Source organism: Haemorhous mexicanus, chromosome 2 (assembly GCF_027477595.1).
Source record: "Haemorhous mexicanus isolate bHaeMex1 chromosome 2, bHaeMex1.pri, whole genome shotgun sequence".
Lineage (NCBI taxonomy): Eukaryota > Metazoa > Chordata > Aves > Passeriformes > Fringillidae > Haemorhous > Haemorhous mexicanus.
Window position 1 is genome coordinate 54,145,323 of NC_082342.1, and position 14,716 is coordinate 54,160,038.

At 35.0% G+C, this 14,716-nt stretch overlaps 1 protein-coding gene across 6 annotated transcripts in view; it reads left to right on the top strand.

Annotated features, from left to right (window-relative positions):
• NBEA (neurobeachin) overlaps nucleotides 1-14,716 on the top strand; it is a 454,976-nt gene that overhangs the window by 155,211 nt on the left and 285,049 nt on the right. For 5 of the 6 annotated variants that reach the window (XM_059838861.1, XM_059838862.1, XM_059838865.1 and 2 more), the window contains 3 exons: nucleotides 781-888; nucleotides 4,027-4,195; nucleotides 5,581-5,676. In XM_059838861.1, the coding sequence (XP_059694844.1) occupies nucleotides 781-888; nucleotides 4,027-4,195; nucleotides 5,581-5,676 (373 nt within the window). The remainder of the gene's footprint in view (nucleotides 1-780; nucleotides 889-4,026; nucleotides 4,196-5,580; nucleotides 5,677-14,716) is intronic. The other variant, XM_059838864.1, reaches the window with a different exon arrangement.

Sequence of the window (14,716 nt, forward strand, 5' to 3'; positions counted from 1 at the left end):
TTTTTTTTTAAATATATTTTAACTTGTTCACAGCTTTAAGACTTTGAGGATACAGAAATGAAAATCTTGAATAATTTGTCAGAGCCCATGAATAAAATACAAGACATTGCATGATGTAAAGGATCCCTTTTTTTTTTTGCTGTTATATTTTCATTGCTAAATCAGGGTTTTTTTTCTTCTCTAAAATTTTTTCAAATAGTTTTTGCAAAGTTAGGTCCTTTCACAATTTTATTTCATTAAATCTCACAAAGACATTACCTTTTTAAATACTGTCACTTTCAATGCAAGGAAAATCCCTATAAGGAGACTTTTAGCTATTCAGGCCTCACATTTAATACATTTTAATTTTTAAAGGAAGCATGCTATTCTATCTTTTTAAAATAGTAGCAGTTATTTTATCCATAGCCTGTAATAAGTCTCAGTAAAATTAACATTTTTTTTATTTCTGTTCAGCATTTTCAAACATACCAGGCATATTAGAAATAATTTTTTATTCTGTTATGAAGTGAATGTAATCTGAAACTTTTGTGTGAAAATGATTATCTGTACTCTGTCTAGCAATACAGCTGTTCCAACTGCTGGAAAGATGTAACAATTTAAATAGCATTAAGACAATAATTCAAAGCATCACATTATTTCTAGAGCCCTTATCTGAGTATTATGTGGAATTTTATCGAAGATTGATGTAATAGCTAAAAAAATTACGTCAAATTAAGGTTCTAACAGAAATGCTTTGATATTTTGAGGGGACCAAAAAATCTCACTCCTTTTTATTTTTAGACTCCCCTTGAAAATGTCCCTGGAAATCTTTCTCCCATAAAAGACCCGGATAGGCTTCTTCAGGATGTTGATATTAATCGTCTACGAGCAGTTGTTTTCCGTGATGTGGTGAGTAGTGTGTGCTGTAATTCTTTCTCCTGCAAAATCATCACTTATTGAAAAAGATTTTGATTGTACCCGAATTAAAAATATCCTTCATGTGTGGCACTTCCTGTATTATCTGCAAACTCTCTGCTTGTGACATTGTAACTACCAGCCACCTTCTGCACTTGAAAATTATATTGATGAAGCTATTTGAGATTAGTAGTTAACTGTGTTTAACACTCAGCCTTAATCTTATACTAGCCAAATAAACACAGCCAAGATAAATCAGTTACAACATATGTTGATTTAAATTGTTTTACTGAAGGAGCCAACTATTCATCCAACCAGGGTAGAAAAAAAATTAGTATATATGTTACAGAAATGCAGCAAATCCTCACTTCTGCTGAACACATTTATGTATGTAAACATATATAAAAATGTTTTTCAGATTTTTCTGCAATGGATTTTAGCACAAAGCTGCACCACAATATACTTGTTTTGGAATGGGAATTATTACCGTATACCTGCAAGTACATCATTGCATTTAGATTCTCCAACATGAGTTCAAAAAAGCAATATTCTGTCACCTATTCTTTTCTTAAGTAATGGAGAAAAGAATACAAGAAAGCATGTCTCTGGAACTTCTATGAAAGAAATTAAGAAGAGAAAATCTAATTATTTTAAGACTTGCAAAAGCATGCAGCCAGTTTTAATAGCACCCAGAAAACATGGAAAACAAGCACTGGAACTGTAATAGAAAGTACATACTCTCTATTCTAACTGTAATAAAAAGTACATACTTGTGAAATTGAGAAAAGATGAAACCACTAGACAAGAAGATAGAAACTAAAGTTTTAATTTTATCATGTTAAGTTTTACATGATAATAATAATAATAATAATAATATTAAAAGACATTTAGTTGAATTAGAGCAATTTAAACTCAATCAGGATAATATCTAAGCCATAGATGGCAGTTTCCCTTGAACAGCAGATTATGCAGGATGAGAAGAAAAGACAGCAAAGTTATAGTGCTCCTGGCTTTCACTTAAATCAGTCCTGGAAAGCTGTCATGGTCTGAGCCTGGCGAAATGCCAGTGCTTCCATGAGAAAACCTCTTTTCCTGGTATCTACTGTGAGATGTCATCAGAGACAGAGCAGAGCAGGCTCCAACTTACGATTGAAAGGAAAAAAACTTTATTAACATAAAACTACAGGGAAAAAACACACAGAACACAGGATGAAAACCTTCCAAATTTCCTCCTCCTCCCCCCACCAAATTTCCTAATTCCGTTACCACCCTTTGGATAATCAATTCTCAATTCTTTGAGAAGAGAGGAGTCCCTCTTGCACTACAGACTTCACCCAGGAAACAGTCGAAACTTCTCATGTTTCTGTGTCACGTGTGGCACCGCCCGGAGAACATTTTGCCATCGTGACCTCTTCCTTCCATGTCCAGTGCTCTCACCACTGCACCTGGACCAGAGCTTCTTCTAGGGTTTTTTCCCTTTAAGGATGCTTTGTCCAGTTCCAAAAAAGAGCACAGTCCCTCTCCTTTTGGGACACCTGTCCCCCCCCAAATTTCACCGTCTGGGACTGAGGGGTCTCTTGAACAGAGATCATCTTCCTCTTCTTCTTCTTCGAAGACGGAGGGCACCACCACCACCCTCCTCACCCTTCGTCTCTGTTCACACACCTTCACATCACCGCACTCTCTTAGCTCTGAGCCATTGCCTCCCCCTAGAATGCAGTCTCTGTGTCACAGGAACTCAAGGGTTCTGTCCATAGCTATCCAAGAAAAGTCCAGCCAAAAGCCACTCCATCATCTCCTCCCACCTAGAATTCTTCTCAACTTCTCTCAATCTCACCAACTCCAGGAGGAATCAGCATTTGCAAGGTTTCCATCATCCCAAGAAGGTTAAAAGTCCCAGGCTCTGCCGGTTTGGTTCATGAACTCCCACGGCTGGCTGCCCTGCTGGGCACCCCCCCCTTCTCCTTCACTCCAGCCGCGCTATCCCAAGCACAGTCTGCTCTCCTCTCTCTCTCTCCCTCCGGGGGGGAATGGGGGATGGCTGCCCGAAGCCCTCGCAGTGCAATGCTCCTCCACCCTTCGGCCCAGGCCTGGCCTACCTCCCTCCGGCCGCATGGCTCCCCTCCCCCCTGCCCAGCTCGGAGCTGGACAGGGGAGAGGTCTCCTCTGGTCCAGGGCCAGAACTCAAAAGGAACTTCCAGATGGAGTTCACAGCTATTAACCCTCTGTGTTCTCAGAGGCGTATCCATGCCCTCAGTGGACAAACCAGGTGCCAATATTGAAATCTGGACACCGATTGGCGTGACCACACCATCCCAAAGAAACCATTTCCCCATAAACCACGACAATCATGTTAAGTTTTACATGATAATAATAATAATAATAATAATAGTAATAATAATAATAATATTAAAAGACATTTAGTTGAATTAGAGCAATTTAAACTCAATCAGGATAATATCTAAGCCATAGATGGCAGTTTCCCTTGAACAGCAGATTATGCAGGATGAGAAGAAAAGACAGCAAAGTTATAGTGCTCCTGGCTTTCACTTAAATCAGTCCTGGAAAGCTAGGATTGCTGCTGACATCTCCTGAGGAAGGGGAAATCAGAATGTACAAGCTATTTTATGGAAGAAAAACAGGGGTACATTCTTCCTGCTTTTATGTGTTGCCAGAAGCTGCTATGCCTGCCTTTGCATCCAGCGTCAGCTAGAGAAACATCAGTGAGTTTAGATTTCCCTGTCAGCCATTCTACCCCTTACCTCCTTCTGTCGGGGGCTGTCACAATCTCATCCTTGGGGCAGCAAAAGACAGTTGCCCTTACTGCCAGGAAGCCTTTAAAGCACTCTTGGAGTAGAGGCAGGCCTCTGTTTTGAAAAGTCCATTGACTCCACAGACCCCGAGATTTGTGTGGTTGACAAATTACCTCCAAAATTCAGTACTTACTATGTGCTCTGTGTGTGTACTACTCCACTGAAAACCCACTCAGCCTGCTTCATTATCCATTTCCTGCTATGCTGGCAGAAGCAGCTTTTCAGCTTTGTATTAACTATTAAGAATTGTGATGTTTTTGAAGAAGAAGTCCATAAAAATATTCAATATTCTAGGTGTGTTTCTTTTTCCCTGGCACAGGACGACAGCAAGCAAGCTCAGTTCCTAGCTTTGGCTGTGGTTTACTTCATCTCTGTCCTGATGGTCTCCAAGTACCGTGACATCCTGGAACCACAGCGAGAAACTGCGAGGTCTGGGAGCCAGGCAGGTAGAAATATCAGACAAGAAATAAATTCACCAACAAGTACAGGTAAATTTGTTTTTTTCAAATGTTGTGTAATTTTGTTTTGTTTTGTTTTTAGAACTGTAATTATTTTACTACAAAGTATTTTTAGTGAGTAGCTTAAGATCCTGATAGGAAATTACATACTAATTTCTTCCAGTGTAATAAATTGGAGTTTTAAAATACATTTGCATATTTGAGGTGTTCTCTATACTTGTTTATAAGGTATTACTAATTTTTATTTGTTTTTATCTTTCTTTAATTTGAAAATAATTTTAAGAAACCAGGATTCCTGACAGAGTTTAAATTGTAAGGTACAATGTAGTTCACCAAAAATCTTCTTGAATCTATTATGTGTTAGGAAGAACAGATATCTTTATACCACAAAATGAATAAACAGAGAATACAGCTGCTTGCCCTCATGAGCTCCCTTTGTTTGAGTGAGGAAGTTTGTGAAAGGGTATTAGTGGAGGACTGAGTACCTACTTGAAGTCCTGCTGCATTGGTGCCTGCATTTAAAAGCCTATGATAACAATAGAATAAAAAGAAAACATTGCTGTAGTCTTCTTCGACTGAACTGTTTGTGATTTGTTTTAGTAGTGGTTTTACTGGCATGTGTTCTTCAGCCCAAAAGGAGGGAGTCTGTTAGGTCTCAGAACCTGTTAGAAATGAGGGATGCAAACCTTACCCCACACTGTGTCAAATATTTTGCACTCAGTCCAGTTTTTTTTTTTTTTCAAGTCTGGTTGTATCAATTATAACTGTACCTTCTGTGTTAAAAGAGTTGAAAACAGGAGCTGCATTTGTCCACAAAATTTTTTGTCTATGTTTTTGTTCTTGTATTGATCTTAAATTGCTTTCTTCATTTATGGAGTGGCTAATTTTTGTTCTTAATAGAATTTTTCTTCCAGTTTGTGTTATATTCACATTTAGTCATTATTTTATGATTCATCATGCTGTTTTAATTTGCTAAGTTTACGTAATTTTCTGAAGTCCATGTGCTTGTAGGCTTCCCATTTGAAAAATACTACATAAATGAATGTCAGTTAAAAGAAATCATAATTCTTTTTGCCTTCCTGATTTAATGTTTTGGTTCTGAACTAAGAAACTGCTACTTTCACCCAGTATTGTCTTGCCTATTTGCTTGTATATATCTATCTATCTATCTGTGTCTCTTTTTCCCTATAAATGTTGCTCTTGAAGTGCCCAAATAATAGGTATGCTGTTTCCTATCTCTTGATATGGAAATTGGTGGTTTTTTTCTTTTAGAAATGCCTTTTTTTTTTTTTTTTGTTGGTAATACCATATTTGCATGTTTCAATGAGATAGGATATCTGTCATGGATCCACAGTGGACCAGGCCACACATGAATACTAGCTGGCTCACATTTGATTCCATGATTTTCTCCACAGTTGTGGTCATACCATCTATCCCTCACCCAAGTTTGAACCATGGATTCCTTGCCAAGTTAATTCCTGAGCAGAGCTTTGCCCACTCATTTTACAAAGGTAATATTAACATCATCTCCTAACCTGTTTGGGTGTTCTTATTTAATGCAATGCACTTCAAGAACTAAATGTGATGTTACTGTTGATAAATAAGTATACGCCTCAGGTTACATGGAGATCAGACCTGATGATACCTTTAAAACTTGAACTTCCTGCTGCAATTTTCTAAAAAATCTCTCTCCCACTTTCACTACAATTTATTATCTTTAATTATTATAAAATAAAATCAAACAAAAAAAAAAAAAAGCCAAAAAAAAACAGTCAGGAGAAGGAAATGGATATAGGAAAATCTAAATTCTTCTGGTTTGTGGTTATTCTGCGACAATATTAACACCCATAAAAATAAAATCAGGCCTGTTTTGAAAAAATTGCATACCAAATGAAGTATAAAGTAGTTTTGTAGTATTTCCTTTCCCTGTATCTTTTCCTGTTCTTTTGCCTTCCTTTCTCGCTTTTTCTCTTGCCTTCCTGATGGTATGTAAACCTCTGATACTGTATGTGAATTATTTATGCCTGTTACTTAATGTGCTGTGCTGTGTTTCTCTTGAAGGAAACCAATTTTTCTACCAAAGCAACTATTATATGTTTTGGGCCTGATTTGTTTTGTTTTGCTTGTTTGTATGTTTTAATATGTACTCTATAAGGTAGGAACATGGGGGGTTTTTCATTTCTTGAAAAAGAGAGAGTTACCTGAATGTAACTTTAGCCAAGTTTACTTGTGCATTTCCACAATAATTTGCATGCAATGTACTGTCAACACAGAATGTAAAAGAATTTTAAAAAAATTAATTTGATGAAAATGTCCTTGTTATAATTTTGTAAAATCTCACTGGGTAAAAAGACTGGTTTTTAAAAGGCATAAGTTACTTAGAATGAACACAGTTTGTAAAGAACAGAATAGCTAGCATCCTACTTCAGTACCAAGGTGATTTATGCTTGTCATATGCTTTCTGGGAATATTCTGTTAAAATACTTATTACATCAAATTAGCCTATTACTATGTTAATCTGGCATTTCTTGAGCTTTGATATGTGTATGTATGTATAAATTTGATGTGTGTATGTATATTATAAATTGCTTTAATTTTTAACAGCCTGTAGGCCAGGGTTTGTGATTTTGATTCATAGGATATTGTCTGCCCTACAAAGAAGAAAATATTTTCTATTGCTCAATATTAATATTATTATCTATTTTATTTGTTTTACCTTGAGTTCAAATAAAATAGTTTTGGTTTTGAAACAGTTGAATAGAGCTACATTAGAAGTGTGAGCTGGCTAGAAATAAAAGTGGTTTGGCTTTAGAAATAAATTATTCAGTAAAGGAAATGTTATCTGTGGTTAATTGTTCTATTTTTTGATATCATCAGGTCCTTAAGGGTTTTAGCTGTCTGAGGTTTCAGTCTCATACTCTTTACAGTTTTACCCATTGGAGGAAAAACAATTCCACTTTTTATATTTTGAACACAGTTCCTCAGTTTTGAACATCAGCAAAAAGTTAAATGAAAATAAATTGCAAATGCTGTCAGAAAAGACCAGAAGTCAAAACATATTTGTCATTTCAAGAGAATCTTTCATTCCAGTGGGTAAGCCAATTGGGTTTTTTTCAGTGACCTGAGTTGCTTTCGGACATTGGCAGCAAATTTAATTTTTGAATATGATCCTAAATTTTAAGGTATTTTTACTTAATACAAAGTGATTTAATGTAGCCTTTAAAATTAAAAACACATTTTTAAAGCAAAGTCCTACTTATCGAAAATTGATAGAAATTTGGTTGTTACCTGGAAGACATATTTTATTTGTTCCATATGACACTAGATGGATATAAAGAATTTTTTCTTTGTTTATCAAGCAAGTAGTATCGTAATTGTTAGAACTGTACAGAAAAAGATCTCTTTAATTCAGGAAGAGAGACTGACTCCTTAAAAGAAAACTTTTTCTCCATTTTTAGTATAATCTAATTATCTGACCAGGAAACTTACCAGGGAAAAAGGGCAAGATAAAATTAGGTATATTATGAGAAACTGCAGCTGCTGTCAAGTTTGGGTTATAAGAATTTTAACATCATTTTATTTTATATGAAACTCTTCCATTATCACCATAAAAATATTAAATTTTGCCTTCTTTACTGATATTAGTGGATATAAATAAAAGATAGTATTGAAATTAAAGACCTTAAAATATATTCTGCAGTGAAATATATTCTACCCTTACTTAAAATGTTTGTAGATGGCAAAATAATGTTTCTCTTAATATTATTCAGATATTGCTCATAAGCTAGGTGTTATCTTATGGTGCTTGAAGGAAAAAGGTCACACCCAGGAAGGAAAAACTATTACAGTAGTGTCCATGACTACCATTTAACAATAAAAATATATAATTCTTTATAACATTCTATACCTCTGTGTTTATTTTACCTTCTGACTTGATCCACAGGGAGAGAAAAATATATCTGTATCTGTAGATTTACTCTCATCATAAGTTTTTTGAAAGTGCTTATGTTTCTCCTCCTTGTTTCCGATAACTTTAAAGAGTCTACAGTACTTTTAAATTTTTTTGTAGTCAGACAAAGCAAATCTTGTAAAATTAAGAGAAAGTTCTCTCTCTTCAATTTAGGTCATATATAGCTTTACACTTTGAAGTAATTCATTACTGGAGTCTGGAGGGAAATGGCAGATCAGAACTTTTCTCTTGAATCTGAAGGTTGTCTGAAAAACACAGTCCTACAAAAGTAAATACTGCAGACTTGCTTCTTCCTGTTCAAAATACCAAAGAATTAATAAACTTAAAATTAATTAATTTAATTAAATAGGGAGATTTAGTAAAGATGAGAATAATGTTAAAAATGATTGTCCAAAACCTCTGTACTGGATTTTCAGGGTTTTGTCTTAAAATCATCAGTCATGCGTGGGTTCTGCTTTCTGGAAAATATTAGTAGTGAATCAATATTTGAGCTAGTCATCTTCATCTCCCTTGAAAATAGGTGAAGAGAGGTTAGGGCATGTTTAGGGTATGGTTCATCTGACCTGCTTTGAGATCTACTGGTCACTAGAAATGCCAATCTTTCTTCATTCACTGCAGCTGTCACAGCTGATGTGTCTTGGTCAGATCAATCCTGACTCCTGTGACATGGCATAACTGAACTCCAGACGCAAACACTGGTTTATGACAAAAGCTGGAATCAAATTCTTTGATGTCAGGCACTTAATCCAATAATGACATTGTTTCTTAGTAATAACCCTATCCACATCTATAATTGTTTTACATATATGTTCATAGATACAACTGTGTTGAGCAAGACATCACTAATGTCCATTTACTGCTAACAAGCTACCTTTGTGAGCTTAGTACAAAATGCCAAAATTTTAATTTCTGAAATGGGAGCAATTGGAATAGCTTGGAAAATATTGGTTTGTTCTCTGTTGATTTCTCCACTTAGATAAGGATATTTTCCCAAAATTGGTATGTACCAATTTTGTTCTGTGTTATGTGTTATGTCTGGAAGATGTGGAACTAGAGACACAAAATCTAAGAGCAGCCTTTTCTCTTACCAGGCACAGGGTAATCAGTACATGTTTTGAGAGAGAAACACCCTTCAATCAGAATAAGAGGAGAGATAGAGGAGCATGCTATCTTCTGTTAATAACAGCTAATAAGCCTTGCCATGTAAAACTGAGTCAAATTATAGCTACCAATTACAAGATTTAGCTATAGGGGTCAGGATCACTTGAAATGAGTTTTTCCACTTCTGGTTGCTATTGAAGCTTTCCTTGCTTTCCTTGAAGGTTTATTGGACTATTCATTTCAACAGTGTTTCCACATCTCCAACAGTAGAAAATGTGAATCTTTTTTTTTTCCTTTTACACTTCAGCTGGCCTCCTGTAAATTACTTAGAACACAATTAAAATTAACAAAGTAATGTGTAGATATTTTCAGTTGAAAAATGATGTTTCCATTTGCATTATGCTGGAGTATTTCAGAAATGAAAGTATGGCAACAGTGCAATTTAGCTTATTATATATTGTGTGAAGGAAATCAGTATGTAGGTTATCAGAAACTTCTATCAAAAATTGATTGACTTTTCCACTTGCTTGCTATCACTGCCTGTATTTTTCCCAAAGCGCTGTAAATTAGTAGATTTCTTAAAGATATGTGTTGCAGTGGGACTGGAAGCTATTGATTTATTTTTTTTGACAGAACAAACTATATTAAAATGTTGCAGAAACAGCTTTCTCTTTGAAGACAGGTAAAGTATCCAGTTTTTCAGGTCCCCTAGGTATATAGTACCCTGGGAATGACACTGTTGTTTGTATTTCTAATGTAGTAGCATAGAGATTTCCAGATTATTTTCAAACTATTTTGCATTAAGAGAACAGCCAAAGTGTACTAAAGGACGAATTTCCAGTGCCTGTGAAAATATTCTTTGCCTCAGGAAGTCCTGACAAAACTCATGTCTCCATCCCCCTCCAAAATTTAGTTGTGTATATATTTCCAAGAAAGGAGAATGCTATAAAGAGCATGGGTGGTAATCCTGATTATCATAAAATTCCGATTCTATTGAATTTCTATATGCTGCTCAAAATAATCTTACTGTTCTTCTGATGAAACATATGCTCCTTATTACAACTATATCTGAAAAGACATGCATTTGAAGATCGTTAGATAGAATTGAATACATCCTAATCTATTATTTATTGCACTTTACCAGCTACTTAAGGCATCATAGGAGAAGTTTGCACATATATTTCATTATTAATTGATCAATAATTATGTATGCATGAAGCAGTTGTAATAGGGATTATTTTATTTTCATTTGTTTGTACAAATTACAGATGTTTTAAAAGTTTTTTAAAAAACTGAAAGTTTTTTAAAATGGAAAGTTTTAAAACTGAAAGTTTTTTAAAAAGTAGTGCTTAAACCAAAATGTTTTAATATGTTTCCTTGTCTATATGGAACATTCTCTGTGTTTCACTGTTCATTTTTGTTGCTGGATGCTGTAACCTACATGAGAGATTTCTTTAAATTTCATTTCTAAGAAATGTCTAATTACAAAACCACCATCTTTTTCAGAGTACATCAGAAATACAGATATTATCATAGGTACCTCTAAAGTAATTTATCTTTTAATTTTGTGCAATAAAAAACAAATTACTAAAAATATAAACTGAAAAAACTCGGGAAATTGACCTAGGGAAAAAAAACATTATCATATTGTTCCTAATTTCCATTCAGGTTTTGTTTCAAAAAGAAAACACCTGGTTTACTCTAAAGCTAACATTTCTTTAATATGACTACTCATTTTCTTATTTTTATTGTATCTTTTTCATATCTTTTAGTTAATATCTTGGTAATGCTTTGGCTTAAAGGCATTTTGTTTGGCAGCCAGGTAATCAGTCAGACTGATGTCTTATCCATCAAACACTGAGTGAAAGACCTTTGAGTAGTAAAGAAAAATTCAGACATTGATTAAAGACTGCCTAAACAGATCAGGAGGTTGTGTCTGTCATACGTGGCTCTTTCACTGTCCTTTCTGTGGTCAAGGTAGGTATGGCCTGCCTTAATAACTTCAGGGAATGGAACAAATGATAAGACTTTTGAGGAATTTGAGCACATAGAAGAAATTTCCAGAGAACAAAAAGAGAGGACATGCACTTAGACACATCCAGATGTGAACAGAGGCTGATGATAACTGTCCTCTTCAATCACTTCCCTATCTTGATTTCCCCACCCTAAGTCTCTCCTGCTCTATTCCTCTCCCATTTCAGTGCCTCTCTGCTTTTCCTGGTTGACCGCTACATCGCTTCTCCTAACAAATCCATGCTGGCTACAAGGAAAATTCCCAACCCTCTGTCTTAAATCCCCTGTACCAAAACCTATGCCCTTCCAATTGCCAACCCACCCCAGAGAATTTCCTATCTGACTTTGCTCAGTCCCCTCATTTTCAGCTGTGTTCCTTCTGCCCTCAGCCACACATATCAGAGCCCTGACATATCCTATGTATAGTTTTTCCTATTGCCAGCCAGAGGCTGCCATGGCATGTGCTCTACTTCCACCTCTTTGTGTGCCCATGTAGCAGCATGCTTCTGGACAGCTCAGTCTGCACTGCTGCATTGCTGTCTTTGTGGAAGGAAAGGGACAGTGTTTGGTCTCGCAGGAATTTCAGAAACCTGGATAAATGTGTTGGCTAAATAACAGATGCAAGTTAAATGCAGGCTGCATTTATCAAATGTTTTTGTAGATAAAAGACTGATAGTGAAAGAATGGAAAATTGTAACCCTAAACCAGGCTCTTTTCCCTTACATTTTAGTAATGCAATTTAAAAGAAATTTCTTTAAAAATATTTTAGAATACTAAATGAGTGTTCTAAACATGAACTCTCAGTGTTGTTCATGTTACTTTGCCTCAGAAATAACAGAACTCCATGAAGTCTTTTAGTGGGACATGACCAAATTTGCCTATTAATGAACAGGTACATGAAGATTAATATCAGCCAAGCTGCCAAAATTCTAGACCATCTAGATTCTACATGGTTGGGCCATCATCAGGATCACTATAAAAGGAATTTTTACTCTGGTAAAAGCTTAAAACTTTCACAGGGAAATAGAAATGCCAACAGAAGAGAAAGTCCTGAGTAGCAGATAGAGAGCAGATTGGAATCTTAATGCTTCTTTTAGGGGAATTCTTCTCACTGTTGTGCCTTAAGCTCGAGGGACTTTTGTATTGCAAGCTCGTTCTTGCTTACTTCTCTCAATGTACCTTTAAATCAATGTACCTTATTGCTCTTGCTTGCTTCTCTCAATGTACCTTATTACTCTTTGATTCTGTTCCCATATTTAGTTTCTCATCTCAGTTTAATCATGCTGCTTCTTACACATGAAAATTAGTTAAGTGATGTTGCAGGGAAGAATTTTTCCACTCTATCTTGATGGCCTTGAGTTTAGGAATTGATTAGTTGACTCTTCCACCTATGGAGGAAGCTGTAATATCACTGCCTTTTTGGAATGAAAGCATTTTCAGCTTGGAGGGTGCTGTTTCTGGAAGTTTTTAGAAAATTGCAAAGTGTTTATAAAAGGCAACTATTAAGATTATGACCAGCACTTTAAGATAGCTATGCAGAAAACAACTCATAAATTTTTCAGTGCAAATGCAGAAGAAGGTGGTGGCAAGTCCTGTATGAAGATTGACATAACCCTTCCACTGCCAAATGTTTCTCTATTGTTTACAGCAGAAATTTGACACTTATATGGAATAGTACTGCTTCCCAATACTTTTTCAGCCAAATTGTAAGCAATTAAAAAAATCATTTTCATTCATCTTACTATTGAAAAATTTCAGCACATTTTTATCTAGTAGAAAGGTTTAACACTATGAAAGAGACAGGAAGATCACAGGAAAACACACTTTTTTTTTTTCCATCTTTTTAAAGTAAATAAATATTAAAAGTGTGATTTGAGTCATCATTTTTTATAAAACAAAATTGTGTGCATTTGCCTTACATACGAAATGGCTCATTATTAGGTTAATAAACAGGGGGAGTGTGGGTTGTATTTTTTAGCCATATGGAAGCAGTGCAAGAGCTATTTAGGTAACTCAGTAGGTTAAAACAATTACAATACACTTCATAAATCACAAGCAAACAAGATATTCTAGGGAAAGAGCGTGACGGATGAGGTCACCAGATATACAATATGTCATTTAGTTAACTTAGGCCCATATTTTTCCCATAATATAGTAGATGAACTCATTAGTTAGAATGAAAAACAGTAAGAAGCAGGCATCTGGCTTCCAACTGCCTGTTTCTGACAGGGTTAAGATCACTAGATCTAGTAATGATTCTGCTTTGTCTACTGACATGGCCTTGTGCTGTAGAAAACTGATGAGGTTTGCTGAAAATTTAGTGTCTTACTGTCACAGTGTTAGAAGGTGGACAGATGCAATCAGATGTGGCTTTGCTTCTGTTCATGCTTACCATTTTGCTAAGTTGCTTTAAGTATTTAGGATTTCTATAAAATAATGGATGTTTCTGGTTTAAGATTTTTTAAATCACCTAATCAATCAGTATTTATTTCTGCATTCAGAAGGCAACCAAAATGCTTTGTCATGGTGTAAAAGAATATGGAACAGAACTTACAGGTATCCAGTTTTATAACTAAAACTGGTTGGGTTTTGTGACCTATGCTAAGAAGTTTACCATTTACCTAAGGAATTATTAGTATTAATAATAATGTTGATCAAAAAGGTCTTATAAAGCATATTTTCACCCATATTTATGTGGATTTCACACACCCTAATTTGCTAGGATTCTTACCTGAAAGGTAGTTAAGAAGTTTTATCAGTTCTTAATTTATTTTTTCTAAAGGCACAAAATGTAAATTGAACCTTTTAAACCCTTATCCATTTAGCTTGCTTGATGTTTTAAAAATGAGAGTTAATGCACTCCACTTAGTAGTTTTGAGGTGTTATTCATAGTGATAAATCAGACTGAGCTGAATTGGCTTAGTGTAGCATATTTGTATCAGGTATTGGATTCACAGCAAAAACAAGTAAAGATATAAATCTGATTTTTGTGTACATCAAGTATACATACAGTTGCCTGAATTTAGAATAACTTCCTTTGATATTTTTGCCCTAAATCCTTTCAATTAGTGTTGTCAATCATATTCTTTCAATAGTATGTCATACTGAAATTTTATGTCCACAAATATAACTTTACATCAATTTTTAGCATCAAATGACACAGGCCTCCCATCATTTTATTTTCATTTGGGAACAAAGGTTTGCAGGTCACCTGCTGATTAATTAATACAGTCCTATTTATAGCATCTCAAGATTAGTTCTATTTTTTTTTAACTTGCTACGCTGATTGGAAAGCTTCTACATAACCTTAATTATGTATTGATGACTGTCACTTTCCAAATAAAAATTTATTCATAGTGAGTTTGCGCTGGTTTTCTCATTCCAACCCTGCAATCCTCTTTTTTTTTTTTTTTTTTTTTTTTTTTTTTTTTTTTTTTTTTTTAATTTTCATCTTCAGCTTGTGATAG